The 17,697-nt window shown below is 38.3% G+C and overlaps 1 protein-coding gene across 1 annotated transcript in view; it reads left to right on the top strand.

Annotated features, from left to right (window-relative positions):
• Window positions 1–17,397, top strand: part of CEP55 (centrosomal protein 55) — a 36,757-nt gene extending 19,360 nt beyond the window's left edge. Inside the window, exons 5-9 of the mRNA XM_044662633.1 lie at window positions 9,452–9,602; window positions 11,565–11,878; window positions 12,838–12,909; window positions 13,869–13,994; window positions 17,053–17,397. Of these exons, the coding sequence (XP_044518568.1) occupies window positions 9,452–9,602; window positions 11,565–11,878; window positions 12,838–12,909; window positions 13,869–13,994; window positions 17,053–17,250 (861 nt within the window). The 3' untranslated portion in view covers window positions 17,251–17,397. The remainder of the gene's footprint in view (window positions 1–9,451; window positions 9,603–11,564; window positions 11,879–12,837; window positions 12,910–13,868; window positions 13,995–17,052) is intronic.
• The last annotated feature ends 300 nt before the right edge of the window (window positions 17,398–17,697 follow it).

Here is a 17,697-nt window from a genome sequence, read left to right on the forward strand (position 1 = left end):
TTCAGTCCATGGAAATGATCACATCATACTATTGGTGGTAGACTATTATCTAAAGATGGTCTTAATACCATGACATCTGAGTCATAACTGGTATAATCCCAGTAAGGCTGTCAGTGCCACAAATGCTTAATCTCTAGGATAAATTGACTGACTCTAGCTGTATATTATACTCGTATTGGCAAAGATGATGCACAAGTGCCCCAGCGTGTGCCAAAGAGGGCTGCTTCCCTTCCCCTCTCCACTGTATCTGAGGACATTTTTCACATGCCCCACACCTCTGCTCAGCAGCCCCAATGTGAGCACTTCCTCCCTCTGCTCTCTGGGGTAATGCAAAGAGGTCAGGAGTGGCTTGAGGGTACCGTATGGGCATGCAATCTAAAAGGTTGACCATGCTGTACTCTATATTGTTGTGTCAAAGGTACATAGGCATCACAGGCATCAACTGCTAAATTAAGAAAGTCTCTCTAGGTAATCTTGGATCTAATTCAATATTATTACTCACTCCTGAGTCTGTGGTGGCTGTTCAGGCTCAGCAGTATGTAAACTTGTCCAGACATAGTAATCGGGAGCCCTTGATACTAAAATTGTTCAAAACTTAGCATTCTCAATTATCAGGAGAAACAGAATGGGATAGTAGAGAGAGAAAAGCATTAGATTTGGAGTCAGAAGACCTCTGTCCATATTATTACTAATGTGGTCACTTAATCCTCAGGTCACTTAATCTCTAGGGATGTCAGTTCTATTAATAACCTCTAAAATAAAGGGGATAGACATGACATTTCAGATCTTTTAACCCCAGGTCCCATAACTTTATGACAGAGCAGTTCTGGGCTCTATGAACAGTAGCCACACATTGAACATTCAATATAGTGCTAGACACATATGTCTTTGAATGACAGATGTATGTCTCAAGTTGGGCTCAGAATTTCTTGAATCAAAAAGCTAAAAAAAAATCACCTCTGAGGGTTGTCAGAGAACAAGGTAGCATGCAAAAAATCTATAGTATTAATTGCCCTGAATAACTCTTTTAAATAAATCTAGGGTTATTCTTAATTGAGAACTATAAGCGTTTGTGTATGTCTAGGTCAAAGCATTTAAAATTAATTCTACAGTAGAATGATAGTTGGAACTAAATATTTTGACAGGTACCATCCATCTAAGATGGTACCTAATGGCAATGGTGCTTGCCAAAAATGTTTTCTCGTTGTTTTATTTATCAGTTAATCTGTTAATATATACAACTGATTAAAGATGAATTCAACCATCATCTTGTATTTTTTATGTGGAACTTTTAAGTGAATACATTCAAGAGGCAGTATGATGTTGTATTGCCTTTCCTGAGAATCAGGAGCCCTTGATTCTTATCCTTATATGATATTGAATTAGTTGTGTGTCCTTGGTCAGTCTCAACTTTCTACTTAGTTTCCTCCTCTGTAAAATGAGAGGATTGCATTAGATTATTAGCTCTGGTTTCCCTTCCAGTGGTTATCTCTAGCCTACCTGCCCTCTTCATCCTCTAGAGCAGGGGTCAGCAACGTATGGCTCTTTCTGCAGGAGCCATAAAGTCAATTTTTTTTCAGGCGGAGTTACAGGAATGCGTACTGTGAGCACTGTACAGCTCTCATGAAATTACATTTTTAAAAATGTGGCATTTATGGCTCTCACGGCCAAAAAGGTTGCTGACCCCTGCTCTAGAGACATATTTTATGATATAAATATTGGTACAATTTTATTTCCCATGTGTTTTACTACCTACCTACATTCTAGGCCTGGCTCTCTATCCACTGAGCTATCTAGCTTTCCCTACCTTATATATTCTTCTGGTCACAATTCAGCTATTCTTCAGTTATATAGCTTTTTCCTTCGTGTGATAAATAAAAAACTAGAGAACAGAAGACAGTGCCCTTCATAGCTATGGCTAGGAAGGACAGGACGCTGGTATTCATTGGCAGCTCAATTCCTAGGAAGTATGGAAATCAGGTCAATTCTCATTCTGTAAGCATAGATTTTCAGAATTTTAAGGGACCCCTGTATTTATTTAGTCCAACTTACATCTGAGAAGGAACTTGCTCTGCAACATCCCTGAAAATGTCTTTGTAGCCTCCCCTGTAGACATCTAGTGATGAAAAATTCACTACCTTTTTTTGATTTTTATTTCACTTTTGGGCAGCTCTAATTGTTAGGAAGTTTTTCCTTATATGGAGCCTAAATCTGACTCTGTAACTTCCCCCTATTGCTCTTAGTTCTGCCTTCTACGTTCAAACCAAATAAGTGTCTTCTATATGATAGCCTTCCAAATAATCAAACATTGCTCTTATATCCCCCTAAATCTAAACATCCAAAATTCCCATGTAATTCCTAAAATATGGCAGAACTGAAAATATACCAGATAAAAAATGTGGCTAAGACAGAGTATAACAGTGTAACAGAGTATAACCTCCCTTATTCTAGATACTTTGCTTTTATTAATGCAACCTAAGATAGCATTCACTTTTATGGCTGCCATGTCACTCTGTTGACTCACATTGAGCTTACAGTCCAATAAAACTCTCAGATCTTTTTCATACAAAGTATTTTCTTATATTGCCTCTATCCAGCTGATTTCTTAACTCCAGTTTAAATCTTTATGCTTGTCTCTATTGATCTTAAATTTTTTTAGATTTAGCCCATCATCCTAACATCTCAGATCCTTTAAAAGTTCGTATCATTCAACAAATTCAGCACATAAAAAATTTAGCACTAATTATTAAGCAACCTTCTTAGCTTTGCATCATCTGCAAACTTGACAAGCAACTATATTTTTATTCAAGTCATTGAAAAAAAGCTTAACAGATCAGAACCAGATGCCAGTGGCACTCCACTAGACATATTTATTCCTTCCAACTTGATATAGATCTGATAATCACCACTTCTTGGGGCTGATCATTCAGCCAATGTCAGCTGCACCTAATCACTATCATCCAATCCCCACCTCTCCATCTTGCCCATAAGAATCCTATGATAGTGCTTGTCAGACACTTTGCTGAAATTAAGTCTGTTTTGATTCCTCTAATAATCCTATTAAAAATGAAATGAGGAGTTGGTCTATTGTGACTTATTTTCAGTTAACCTACACTGACTAATAGTAATCACCATTTCCCTCTCCTGATGCTCACAAACTATCCCTTTAATAATGTGTTCTAGAATTTTTCCAGGAATCAAAGTTAGGCACACCAGCCTATAACTTAAGAAAAAAAATCACCCTCAATTCTACCTCTCTTTTCTTTCCCTCTCTCTCTCTCTCTCTCTCTCTCTCTCTCTCTCTCTCTCTCTCTCTCTATGTTTTTATGAGAGAGAAATCAGGCAGGAAATAATGATGTAGAAGCTTAGAATCAGGAAGACTTGGGTTCAAGGCCTGTTTAATCTTACTAATAACTACGTGACCCTGGGCAGATTACTTATGTTCTCTGAACCACAGACATCACTTTAGGGATTTAATTATTTTTAGATGATCTATAGCAGGGGTCGGCAATGTATGGCTCTTTCTGCAGGAGCCATAAAGTCCATTTTTTTTCAGGCGCTGTTACAGGAGCGCGCACTGTGAGCACTGTACGGCTCTCACAAAATTACATTTTAAAAAATGTGGCATTTATGGCTCTCATGGCCAAAAAGGTTGCCAAACCCTGATTATTCAAAGAGGAAAATCCCACACTGGGAGCTCCCTATGCTGATAAAATCACAAATCCTTCTCATATTCTCATTCACTAAAATCATATCAGGAAGGAGCAAAGTATTACCAGATCTCAGCCTATTGTAAAGTGATAATTTTTAAAACTATTTAGGATTAGTTAAAAAGAAGAGAAGACCAATGAAACAAGGTAAGCAAAAAAAAAAAAAAAGCTATCAAACAGCAGCCCTTTGATTCCCTATTTAACATGAATTTAACATAAAGTGAGCATAAAGTAAAGCATGAGCTTAGCATAAAATAAATTTAGACCATTATCTTGTATCAAACTTCAAGGACAACCTAGAAGGATAAAACAAATTTCACTTATGGCAACAGTCTGAGAGAGGTGTGTGGAAGGAGGGAAGAGGCATTGCTCTATCTTTATGATAGTTGTGTGGGAAGGATTATGAATTAATTTATGTGTACATAAGAACCATACATGTTTTAGTACCAGGTAACCACCTTTCCAAAAGGTTCTCTCTCTCTCTCTCCTTCCCACCCCCACCCCCATTCTCTATTCATCTCTCAGTATTCATCTCTCAACCCCAGCTTGTCCACCCTTTGGGAAAAGGGTGGTACCCAGGGTGCCAGGGTAATTAAAAGAGTCCATTCTTTTCCTATTGACAGAACAGCCTTTGGAAATTTACAACATGTATTCTCCCTTGCCTAGGCTTTCTAAGAGTAAAGCCAGTATAGATGTAAGTTTTAATATGACACTGTTCTAAATTATAAGAAAAGCAATTTATCTTTGTATAAACTTTTTATTGATGACATGATCCACTACCAGTTTCATCTACAGATGGTTTATATATTTGTCCCTTTTTACAAGATTCACTTAGTTATTACAGTTGTCAAACAGGAGCCTTAAAAAAGATCTCAAATCCACACACCCATATTTGTACATCCCTCTTTGTTTAGTCCATTAATGCCCTTGTTAGATTCATCACACTCTATGTCTCCTATAACAGTATTTGTTAAAGCTTGACTATAAATCACATGATGTAATACAATAAATGTCTTTATGTAGATGTAATTTATAAGGTTCTGAAACCTCAGAGCCATCTTCAATTCCTGTTTTCCTCTTCCCCCATCTAAGTGATTACTAAGTCCAATGGCCATTTCTACTTCAGCAGTATCTCTCAAGTCTGTCTCCATTCTCACTCTTTATCCCCTAGTCTGAAGGTCTTGGCAATTGATTGGATGTAAGGAATGAGGGATGGAAAGGAGACACTAATTCCCAGGCTTCAAAACTGAGTAACTGAAAGAATAATGATGCCAATTATAGAAATAGGGAAGTCAAAAGGAGAAACAAGTTTGAAAGGAAAGACTAATTTAGTTTTGGACATATTGAATATAAAGGAGAAGTGTAGGATTGGAATTTGGGGAAAAGATCAGAAAAAAATAGAGATTTGTAGTCACATTCATGCCTTAACTACAAAATATTACCAGGAGAAAAAGAATATAGAAGAGAAGTGATTGGGATCAGAACTTTGGGAATAATAACAATTCACATTTCCAAAGCACTTTGATTTCCCCCATTTTACAGATGAATAAATTGAATTTCAGGGAAATTAAGTGATTTGCCTTTGATTGCTAAGCTAGTCAATATCTAGGTTGGGATTTGAACTTAGGTTGGCCTGACTCTAAGTCCTAGCCACTGTGCCATAAGATCTCTAAATGACTACATTTAGAATATGGGAAGAGGAAAATGAGCCATCAAAAGAGAGAAGCAAAGTAATAGAAGGACCAATAGAATGCAGTATTACAGAAGTTAAGGAAGGAGACTCCATTTCACCAAAAAGGGAGTCACAGTGTTACAGAAGTGCTAAATATGAAGACAGAGAAGAGGTCTTAAATTTAGCAATAAAAGATCATTGGGAACTTATGAGAGCAGTTTCAATAAAATAGGTATGGTAGGGGCCAAATCATAAACTGTATAAGAGTTAGTATATAGCAAGGATATGGATATGAGTATAGATTTCTTTTCTAGAAGTTTGGTGTTGAAGAGGATAAACATTGAATGATAATCTGAGGGAATAGTGGGGGGAGAAGAAGTATTTTTAGATTTTGAAGATTTTAGCATGTTTGTAGGTAAGGCTAGAGAATGTTAGTAGAGAGGAGGAAATTGAAAATGTAAACACAAAGATCACAGTTGATATAAAGATTGTAGTCTTGGCAATAAAGAGTGACACTTTCTAGTCATCAGTAGCAAAGGAAAAGGGCAGGTGAAGAGACATTTTGAGGTAAAGAGGTGGGGAACTAAGGGAGTCCCAATTAGATTTTCTCCATAAAATAGGCTAGGTTATCTGCTGGCAATGAGAAGAGGATTGGTGGTAGTGATTGGGGGAGAATGGGAAGTTCTTAATAGCTACAATGAAGAATGCCAAAAGAGAAGGAAACAAGCATTTATTAGAAGTCTACTATGTCCCAAGCAGTTTGCAAAATGCTTTACAAATATCTCCTTTGATCCTTACAACAAACAGATAGAGGAAGTTTTTGAATGCAGGAACTCTTCATTTCCAATGCTCTTTAACCCATTACCAGCATTGGCGAAAGTTTTCAAGTTCATGTGCCCAAACTGCAACTTCAAGCTGCCTGTGAGCCCCCTACATTACCCTAGAGAGTGAAGGGAGGAAGTGCTCACTTTGGGCAGCTAGACAGAGGGGCAGGACTTGCAAAAAATGTCTTTAGTTACTGGGAAGAGGGGAACAGAGCAGCTCCCCAGTGCTGGGTTGGCATGTGTGCCAATACTTTGCCAACACTGCCCTACCATATTGCTTCTCTCAAGTAATGACAGTGGTGATTTCAATATCAGAGGGGGACTGGACAAAGTGGCAAGAAGATGACAAGGGCTAAATGTGCAGCAAAAATTGAACTAGCTGAATTTGGTAAATCATGTTCTGGTTAATAAAACATGGTTACAAATTGTCAGAAGATATTGAGTATGGATAAATGTTGTTTTTCAGTCATCTCTGACTCTGACTCTGTTTGGGATTTTCTTTTTTTTTTTAAACCTTTACCTTCTGTCTTGGAGTCAATACTGTGTATTGGATCCAAGGCAGAAGAGTAGTAAGGGCTAGGCCATGGGGGTTAAGTGACTTGCCCAGGGTCACACAGCTGGGAAGTGTCTGAGGCCAGACTTGAACCTAGGACCTCCTGTCTCTAGGCCTGGCTCTCAATCCACTGAGCCACCCAGCTGCCCCTCTGTTTGGGATTTTCTTAGCAAAGATATTGGAGTGGTTTGCCATTTCCTTCTCTAGCTCATTTTATAGATGAGGAAACTGAGGCAAATAGGTGAAGGTCACTCAGCTAGTAAGTATCTGAGGCTAGATTTGAACTCAGAAGGATGTCTTCCTTGACTCTAGGCTCAGCATTTTATCTATTGCACCACCTAGCTGCTGGATGAGTAAGCAGGCTCAAAGAATGCAGTGTCTCCAGGAGAAAAAAACAAAAACAAAAGTTTGATGTATGAGGACCACAGGCTTTAAAGAGTCTGAGAGGAAGATCTCTGGGATAAAGGAGAATTTTCTTTTCCAACTTTCTTGTCATCTCAGATTTGAACTCTTCAAGAGTTTGTAACCAGTTTTCATTATTTCAGGAGGGTCCGGATGTGATTGCTTGTTTTTTTCTCCTCTTCTGTTTGCTGGGTTGTCTGGATTTTCTCTGTGTAAAAGTTGTCGAGAGTTAAAGATTTCTTCTTCTTGTTGTTAATCTTTCTCTTCTGAACTTCCTGATTCTGGGTTGCCATTGTTAGCCCAGCCCGTTCTTAGCTTTATCCCCACGCTCAGGGTCTGTCTGCGCTCTTTAGGCTCCTGAGGTCTCAGGTCTGGTTGTTCTCAAGGTCAAGCCCCCTGGTGGACTCCCTTGCTTGATCCTCTGCCAGAGGTTCCTTTACAAGTCTCAGGGCGCTGCTTCCACAGTCGTATACCCATCTGCACTGGTTCCCCACTCAGGGTTTCAGAGCCTTCCCTCCCGCCTGTGTCTGCCTCCACCTGCGCCTGCGCTCCATTTCCACGCTCAGAGTCCGTGTGCGTTCTTTAGCCTTTTGTGGTCCTAAGTCTTGCTGCTCTCAGGAACAGGCCCTGGAGCTGCCAATGACTCAATGGGTGCCCCAAACTTGCTTTATTTCTTTTGAGCTGGCTTTGGCGTTGTAGGTGGTGTGTGTGTGTGGGGGGGGGTTGCTCAGCCCGCGATTTAGTGAGAGCTGTTCCACCCCTTTATAGCATGGAATTGCCCCGATTCCACGTACTTTCCACGCTGCGCCCTGTTGTGGGGTCCCTCCGTTCAACTGGACTTGTTTTTATGTCCCCTTGAGGAGTCCTGTGTGTTTCGGTTAGGAGAGGTTAAGCGCTGCTTTTTACTCTGCCGCCATCTTAACCCGGAATTTGTCAGAATAATCAATAAAGGAGAATTTTAAATAATCAATCCAGGTTTGCAGAAGTTCCTAGGGAAGGGAAGGACAGAAGAAACTCTAGTCTGGGGTCTGGGTCAGGCTAGGTTGCACAGAGATGAGTATGTGAGGAGGGAGAGTGAATAGAGGGGGTTTTCAGCCATGACTGTGAATCACAAGGAGTTGGGTACCCATTTGGATTCATACTGATCTCAAACATCTTCAAGCTCCAAGCCCACTTTGGGGGGGGGGGGTCTTCTCTCCCAATCCCCAGCATTATCCCCACCTCACCCCATGAAAGAAACTAAAAACTATACAGTTCAGGTATAATATCTATTAAACTGATAATACTGCATGGGAAAGCACCCAGACCCAGACCCAGAAAGGTTCAGTGGCAAATCACTTCTCCTCTTCCCTTACAAGATGTACCCAGAAGGTCCTCTATGAGCTCTAGGAGCCAGACCACTCTGTACTCATAGGGTCTTGTGGAGGGCCAAGTGCCAGATCTTGATTTTGAAGGAACCTTCTCTGCTGTATTAGAGTGGCAAAGTAGGTTTTTAATGAGTAAATTGTTACTAGAGGAATGAGAATATTGATGCATGTTTCAGATGACTATAATCCAAGTCAGCCCTTTTTAACTTGCCCATGGCTTATTCAACTGTAGTCATTTATGCATTTTCCCTTGGTAAATTTTCATTCTTGGTCTATCTTACTCAAACTGCCTCACATATTTTTGAGCCACTTTATCTAGCAATCACTTGGTGTTTCCTCAGTAGATACAATCATTTTAATATTAACAAAACAAAATATAATTATTTTGGTAAAAACTTTTTTTAAAAGCCTTCACATATAGTGAGTGTTCTAGTATTCTGAATTATGTATCATTATTTATCTCTTTTACAAAAACTATATTCTCTGGCTCCCTTCACATTTAACCAAATAGCACTCACACTGACTAAACTTTAGTTACTCATGCAAACTTAAGGTCCAAGGAATAAGCCAGAATTGTCAGACTAGTTGACATTTTCAATTTTGGACACTATTATTTAGCTATAGCAATCACGAGCATATGGAAATGGGCCTAAATTTATGTGGTTTTCTATTCTGAAGCTGAGTATTATTAGAAATCACCTCCATGCCACACGGGCCAAATAGAAGGCAAAAATAGCTGGTGGCACAAGCACTTATATTGCCCTTTAAGGTTTGCAAAGCACTTTAAATAAGATTTCTTTTTTGATCAAATTAATTTCTTTTATAGACCAATGACTTCAGGTTTTTGGGTCTTTTTCTGGGTCTCTTTGTTTTTGAGCTTTTCTCTTTCATTTATTTGTTTTGTTTTTCATCTTCACTCAAAGGCTCTGGAGAAAAATCAACAGTGGCTCGTATACGATCAGCAGAGAGAGGCTTATGTGAGGGGACTTACGGCAAAAATCTTTGAATTGGAACAGCAGTCAGAAGCAGCTGCTCATTCACTCCAACAGCAAGCCAAAAAAAGTGACTCAGAAGGTCAGGCCAATATTTCTTTATGAGCAAATTCTACAAAATCATTTGTCAAATAGAATGTATTATAGAATATTAGAACTAAGCAAGTAGGAAGAAATTGCCAACTTCCACATTAATGATTCCAGCTCACCTGAATACTTTTGATTTCTTAAATATTAAATTAAAAAATGAAGGCATGAAGCAGAAATTTAGTCATTGAAATTTTGGATCAGTAATAGCTGACATGTATGATAAGAGCTATGCTTATATATAGATTATTTCATTTGAGCCTTGGGACAGCCTTGAGAAGTACGTAATACAAAAGGCTTCTATCATAGAGATATGGAAATTGAGGCTTAAAGAGAGGTTAAATGGCATTCCCATGGTCACTTGGGAATGTCAGAGGCAGGATTTGAACCAAGGTTTTTCCGAAGCCAAGCCTATCACTGCCTCTAAGCATTTTTCCAAACTTCTACCAACCCATGATACTTTATCCCTTCAAAATTCTGCCCTGAATTCCCCTTTAGAAGCTTTCCTCAATTCTCCACTTATTTCTACCAAGTGCTTTATGTAGGGAAATAAGCTTAGTGGTGTGAAAATTGAGGGAGGAGGCAAACAGGCATAGCCATACTTTGACCAGGTAGCATTTGCACTTAGAAGTACTCAACATTCTTATTTTTCTCATTTCTTGAGGCCTGAGACCATGTCATCACAGATGTGTGTCTGTATCCAAAAGGTATTATTGATTTGCCTTAGTAATAAAGAAACACTTTAACTGTTCGTGAATTTGACTACCTTATTGCAGTTGGAAGTGAGGACCTGAGAAGAGCAAGAAGCTGTTAGAAGCCCATGGGAAGATCCTTAGACCAATAACTGAGGGGAAAGCCTGGAGGAGGCACTGGCTATTCTTAGCTCAGGGTGACATAGTCTTTTCTCCTTTTACAAAGAGTTGTCCTACTTCAAACAGGGTCCAAGATGAGGCCACGTAATCCTGTTATGTCATGCTCCTGACAGGAAGCTGGCAAGATAAAAGGAAATGGAATAATGACTTAACTCCCACTTCCCCAAGCAGCTTGGACTGGGAGAGAGCTGACTTTCAGTAGAATTAGAGAAAGGAGTTTTCTGAGGTTGAAAATGACTTTTCTTTCCTTTTCCCATTCCCAGATCTGACTTCTTGTGAGTATTTATGCAAGGGAGAAAGTTGAGTGGTGTGGCATTAAGGGAGGATTCAGTAAAGAGAAAAAGTTCTTCTCCCTCTCATGCCCCAGATTCACTTCAGTCATAGACATGGATTAAGTTCCTACTATGTGCTGGGCACTGGGCTAAGCAATGGGGATACAAAGATAAAAATGAAAAACTAGTCCTAGAAACTAAGTTTAGAACTAGAAGGGACCTTGGAGGTCAACAAGTCCAATCCTCTCATTTTACAGATAAGGAAACCCGAGGCCCAAAGAGATTAGGTGACTTGCCCAAGAGTACCGAATAAATGTCCAAGATGAGATTCAAACTCAGGTCTTCCTGGCTGTAAGTCCAATACTCTATCCACTATAATACTTCTACCTTTGGAGCTACCAGAGGGAAACAATATGAATACTCATTCACACTATCATCTGCCTATATGATTTGTATAATAACTTTAGGATGCCTTATAAAGATGGGTCAGTAGCTGACCTAAGCATACCAGAGAGAAGATGTGCAAGGTTGTTTTATATTATGTATGGAGAGATAGCTTATCAGACCTTAGCAAGAATTATGCACTAACCTTTTACTAACTAGGTCATTTCCTAGCTTCCATTTTCCTAAAAGTTTGTCTTTTTAAGTGTGATTTTAATTTCATATTGGGTTTGAAAACTTGTGGAAATTATCTCCAAAGTTATAATAGAAGTCAGTGGGTAATGTGATTTGTAGTAATTTGCTTTCCAGCCAATGTTTTGGGACTAAATTTGTTGGCTAAAATGTGATATTCCTTACTGTCCCTTGTATTAGGCTATCTTCATGAAGAGAAGCAAAAATATTACAATCATCTCTTGATGAATGTCAAGAAGAAACTAGAGATTGAGCAACAAACTGTAACGCACCTGAGTTTTGAACTTAATGAATTTCGAAGGAAATATGAAGAAGCCAAGAAAGAAGTTATAGATTTAAATAGTCTCTTATCTTCTCAAAGAGAGGCTGATGTACAACATCTGGAAGATAACAAATACAAAACAGAGAAAATACTGAAGCTAAAGAAAGAGAATGAAATTTCCAGAGAGAAACTTGAAGAAGAAAAAAAAAGGTCTGAAGAACTTTTATCTCAGGTGAGCCCTCTACTGTTTTCTAACAGTCCAACAGTTACATTCCATGGCCTTTATGGCATTTGTGTCTGACTGGCATTTGTCTAGCTCCATCATTTCCAGCCTGGGCTAAGACTACTTAGTTGAGTTAGGGTGGCTTGCTTGGGTGTTTGTGATGGGACATGCTTCTCAGCATTAACTGGCTCACATTTTACAGTAGAGATTCACTAAAAATGCAAAACCAACTTTTAAAAAAAAAAACCTTCAGAAGCAATAAACAGAAAGGTGAAGATCCTTCCCCTCAACTACAACTAGTTCTGCCTGCTTGGGAATGACGGTAGTGGTACTGTTTGAAAGATCTCTGTAATTTGTGAGTGAGGGATCTGCCTTCACCAGGGTTGAGAGAACCATGCTGCCCCACAGCCCACTTTTTCTAGTCAATACCCTTAGAGAGTATTGACTGAGGTTAGCACATCCAGTAAAAGATAGGAGGAGAGGGAGAGAATCCTAGCCCCAGAGCTGAAAAATAGACCTCAGGGACCACCTGGTCTACATTTTACAATTTCAATAAGGAAATTGAAGCCCAGGAGACTTGCCTATGGTCATCCAGGGCAAGTGCATCACAAGGTAGGATTTGAACCCAGGTCTTCTCCAGACTCAGTCTTTCTCCTTGTAGATGCTGTTTCCTTTTGGTGTTAAGTGCTAGTGGTGGCTGCTAGTCATCACCTTCCTTCCTGTTCTGTGACTCATCCCCACCTCCCTACCACTTTCCACATCCTTCTCCCCACCATCTTCCTCATCCCCCAAATTATAGTCAGAACAATGAATTAGAATAGCAAAATAGAATAGCTGCTTTCTTGGACCGCATTCACACGACTCTCCATAGACAAGTGGGGGAGGCCCCTTTGACTAGAGCATGAACTCAAATCCCTGAAAGGGATGAAAGATCTGTTGTTATAATATAGTTCTTCTCTCTGTGGTAGGTCCAATTTCTCTACACATCTCTGCTAAAGCAACAGGAAGAACACACAAAGGTGGCTTTATTGGAACAACAGGTATTCATTGTATATTCTTTTTAACATGAATTTATCATTGAAGATTAGAGGTTTCTTTATGTTTACAATTTATAATATCATGTGGGGGATAATTATTACAAAATACATAAGAAAATTTTAAAATTTTTAACTAGACCAAATCAATTATCCATCCCTTGGGCTAGCTTGAGAGAAGGCCCAATGTTAAGCAGTGACCCATAGGAGTAGATAGGGATTTCTGCTCCATCTGCCTCACTAGTTCCCATCTTGGGAAATGTCCCTAATGGAGCTGCCTTGTAATGTCAAATAGAAGCAAAGCTTTCTACACACTTTGAAGACATCTAGATGGACAAATATTCCTAGTGTCCAATTCTCTACAAATTCCTAGAGGAAAAAACACATGACTGTTAAGAGCAGTGTGGTTTTCCTCTCCCTTTAAGTTTGAGGTAGAGAGAAAAAGGAACTAAAATAATTCCTTTCATCCTAAATTTCACCTGTAGCACTTAGCACAGTGCCTGGCACATAGTAGCCATTTTATTTACATATATAATTTTTAAATTTATAGATAAAGTCATATATGAATATAAAGTAGCTACTTAATTTTTATGTTACACTTGTTGATTTGATCATCCAATCTTTCCCAAGTGAACAACTCTGACAATTTCCACCTGCATATCTGATCACTTGGAGTTTGTGGGCCTAAAGAAAGAAAAATAGTCTCAAAGTGACTGTTGGTACTCAGTTTAGAAAGAAGTGGATATATTTTTCTCTCCTCATCCCTAAATCAAGCAGTCACTTGTCTTCCTCCTTGTATATTCCATCGTTTTCACTAATTGGAACTTAAGTTGTCTGATTTTTTAAACTGTTTATAAATGACAAATGCTTATTTATCAGTTATGTGGTTATACAGTGAGGAAAATTATATGGTAATCATTCCTTCAGTAATATTTGCAACTATATCTGTCTTTGGGGTTTACCAGATCCAGGCTTGTACATTAGATTTTGAAAATGAAAAACTTGATCGGCAGAACATGCAGCATCAATTGCATAAGGTTCTTAAGGAGCTAAGAAGAGCAAGGGAACAAATAACACGGTTGGAGCCTTTGGTAAGTCTTGAGTACTTAAAGCTCAGACTTCATTTTGAATGGTAATCTCAAAAGCAGGGAAGAAAGAATCCTTGCAGGTAAGCCCAGAGCCTACACTTCTATGTACACAGCTGACTTTTGTTCTACAATTCAAGACATATTAGAGAAATGCCTTTTTCTATATAGAAAATTGAAAGATTGTTAATATCTAGGAATATACACTTTACACGTGACTTCTCTGATGCTTCTACTGAGAGAACATCAAACCTCCCATTAAAAACTCAGAATGCATTTCCTTAGAGGAATGTTTCAGTAATGATTAGGTGTAGTTAAAATAGTACTATTAGTATGGTATTTCAGCTACATTGTGACATCAGAGATTTGTATGTACTAGACTGGGAACTAGGCACCACTTGTGTGTTTTTATGGAGAAATGTGTTGTAAGTTCCAAACAAACAACTTATAGACTTTTGGAACATAATATATTTATAAGTTGGAGGTTGCCTGTAAATGTGTGTGTGTGTATTATCTATAGATATAAATAAGTAGATAGAGATGTATGTATGTTGGTAGGTATGTATGTATTGATCTTTCTTTTGGGTATATAGAACACTGTCTTGGCTAACATTGTTTCACAATGCTCATGTCATTTAGACATGATCCATTGCACCCTACTCTAACATTGCCAACTTCCATGATAATGTCCAAAGGCTCGCCACCAGTGTGACTCAGGCTCTTGGTCCCCCTTGAGCAGCTGTAACTGCCTCCCTGACACTCAGTCACATTTTCAAGGAATCATTTAATGATGTTATTTAAGCATGTGTATACTTTATTTCATATATTGGAAAAATCACAAAACTTTTTTTAACAGATAATGGAAATGTACCAAAATATTTCTTGAGTTCTGTGAAGATTAAAAGCAAAAATAATTATAGAGGAAAAAGAAAATAAACTCAAGAAACCCAACTGTAACTTCTGAGTAAGAAGTTTACATAGTCAGTTTGCTATACCACAACATATTAGTTCCTAAAAATCACCCACACTGCAAAATTGCTCAGCAAAAACTGAGGCTTATGGGAAGTGGGCTTAGAAGCACAACACTCAAAAACTTTGTCAGTGACCCATTAAAAAGAAGATGGAGATCTAATAAAAACAGCAGCACCATTTTATACAAGTTAAATGTTAATTTATACAGAAGTACTATGACAAATAGTGGTGATGTCTCCAGGTTTGGGCTACTGCTCTTTGCAGACCCCTTTTCCCATCAGACCTGGACCTACAAAGTCCACCATTAGAGGTGTGGGAGCAATTTCAGCAGGCTGGCAAATCCAGTCACAGCTCTCAGCCATGGCAATGGGGAGCTGGGACTGTTTAGTCAAGGTAGAGTATTTGGGTGCAGACCAGGACCAGCCCTCCTTTAACCACAGCTACTGTATCTGAAAATGTGCAATAAATATAGCAGTTCATCTTGAAAAAGATTTTAAGTTTGCATGTAAAATTAGGAGTTTAAAAGGTTGCAGTTATTGAGTAACTGTGAAGTCGTGCAGTTTTCTGCATTCTTGCTATTTCTTCAACATGATGCTGAATGTAAGTAAACTCAGCATTCACTTTCTGCTCAAATTCTTACCTAATATATCAACTGCTTGGGAACAAATTCACATTTTCAAAATAAGTGCTATAGCAGAGTTGACTGTATTCACTAGAGATGCTTTGTGATTCTAGATTCATAAAACTTAAGAGCCAAAAGGTGTTGGACCCAAAATCAGCAAAACCTGGGCTTAAATTCCAGCTTTGCCACTGAGCAGCTCTGTTATCTCAACTCTGAAATGAGGAAATTGGATGAAATAGCCCCAGATCACATTCTCTGTCTGGATCTTATGATCCTCCCCAGAGAAAGAAAATTGTTTGCCCGATGTCACACAGTTAGTAGGTGGTTTTGAGTCAGGATTTTGATTTCATTTGTTCAGCACACATTTTATTAAGTAACTAGTGTGAAAAGACCATTGTGGTAGATGGTGAAAATGAAAAATTAACTCGAAATTAATATAATTAAATAAATCTAAATTAAACCTAACAGTCTTAACTTTTTTTGAATGAGATATTTTATGGTATTTTGTGATATGAAGACTATATAACCCATAACCATAACAGATAATGAAAATAGTTTGTTTTGGTGCTTCTGTTCATGCATTTTGGTGGCCTACTAGATAAGAAACAGAGAATCCTGATCTAGATCACTAAAAGCACTTGGTTTTTCCTATTTGTAACCTTGTAAATTTTCTACAACTAAAATACCAACTTTCTGACAAGACAAGGTCTTCCAAGAGTGCCTAGTCTCTCTGCCTATCTTCTCTCTCTTTCCCTTTACCCCAATATCTGATATGTAACCGATTTTAACATTTTATTTTTTAAATGAAATCTATTATTTTTTTAAATGAAATCTATTATTTTTCTGTTCAAGACCAGGTGCTTTTAAATTTTTTTTAATTTTTAAATTTAAAATTCAGAATGTCTCTCAGGTCATCTACCAGTCCTTCTCTATACTTCTTTTTGCATCTGTCCCATCTAGCATCTTTACAGACTACCTTAAACATTGGTTTAGAGTTTTAAGGTTTAAAGAACCCTCTAAACTCCTCAGAGGAAATGATAAAAGGACAGGGTTCTTGGTTTACAAGTGCTCTGTGCATGTTCTGTGTAACCCTCACTTTTATACCAACTGATTCCAGTCTGTATTCTCTTGCTGCTGCTGCAACACCACCTCCTCTTCTCCCAGACTGAATTCACTTTGCAAATTACATCATTTATGCCAGCCTGGGCATAGGGGAGGAAGGACATGGGGAATTGGTTATAGATAAGAATTTTAATTGCAATGATGATATCCAACATCAAGTCCTTATGGGGTGTCCAGTGCCCCTGCTACCAAGGACATCATCATTATGGTGCTATGAAGGGGAAGGAGATAGAAGGTTCACAAGAAAATCTGTCTTTAGGAATAAAGGTGTTTATGGACAGCTATAAGCCCACACCTATCATTGTATTTTTATGCACAGTGGCTTCAGATGAAAATTTCTTTTTTCAGAAACAACTCCAGGATTATGTCCGTATAGAGCCGACTGACCTTTTCCAAGGAGAGCATGAAGATAAGTTAAAAACGGATTCACCAAAGCGCTCCACTTTGTTAGATGAGAGCTTCCTAGAGTGCCCCAAATGTAAGGCGCAGTACCCAACAAGTCAGCACAGAGAATTGTTAGCTCATATTGATTTCTGTGAAAATTAGCAAGGTGATACTTATATTTATGCTTCAAAAACCCAATACTGTATCTTACATTAGCTTATGGACACTTTGAACTACACATTTCATTTAAAGCTACAGAAGAAGCTGCCTGCCCCACCTGCTTTTCAGATTCCAACTGAAGAGTCAATCATTGTACTTTCCTGGCTACTTTCTATTTCCCAGGGCTCATGCATCGTCTAGTCAAGTTAGAAATAATAGGATTTTCTGAATATGTATATTGAGATTACTGACATTTTGCACTATAAAATATTAATTTGGGAAATGGAAATGCATAGAGTTCAGATTATTTTTAGTGCTCACACACCAAAAATTTTATGTTCAAAGGTGCAATAAAATGAACACTGGAAAGAACTTGGTAGAAAATCAGTCACAATGAACTAGAGATATTTTTATCTTTTGGTCCAAGTACTTACAAACTTACTATACTGC

The sequence above is a fragment of the Gracilinanus agilis genome, chromosome 2, assembly GCF_016433145.1.
Source record: "Gracilinanus agilis isolate LMUSP501 chromosome 2, AgileGrace, whole genome shotgun sequence".
NCBI lineage: Eukaryota > Metazoa > Chordata > Mammalia > Didelphimorphia > Didelphidae > Gracilinanus > Gracilinanus agilis.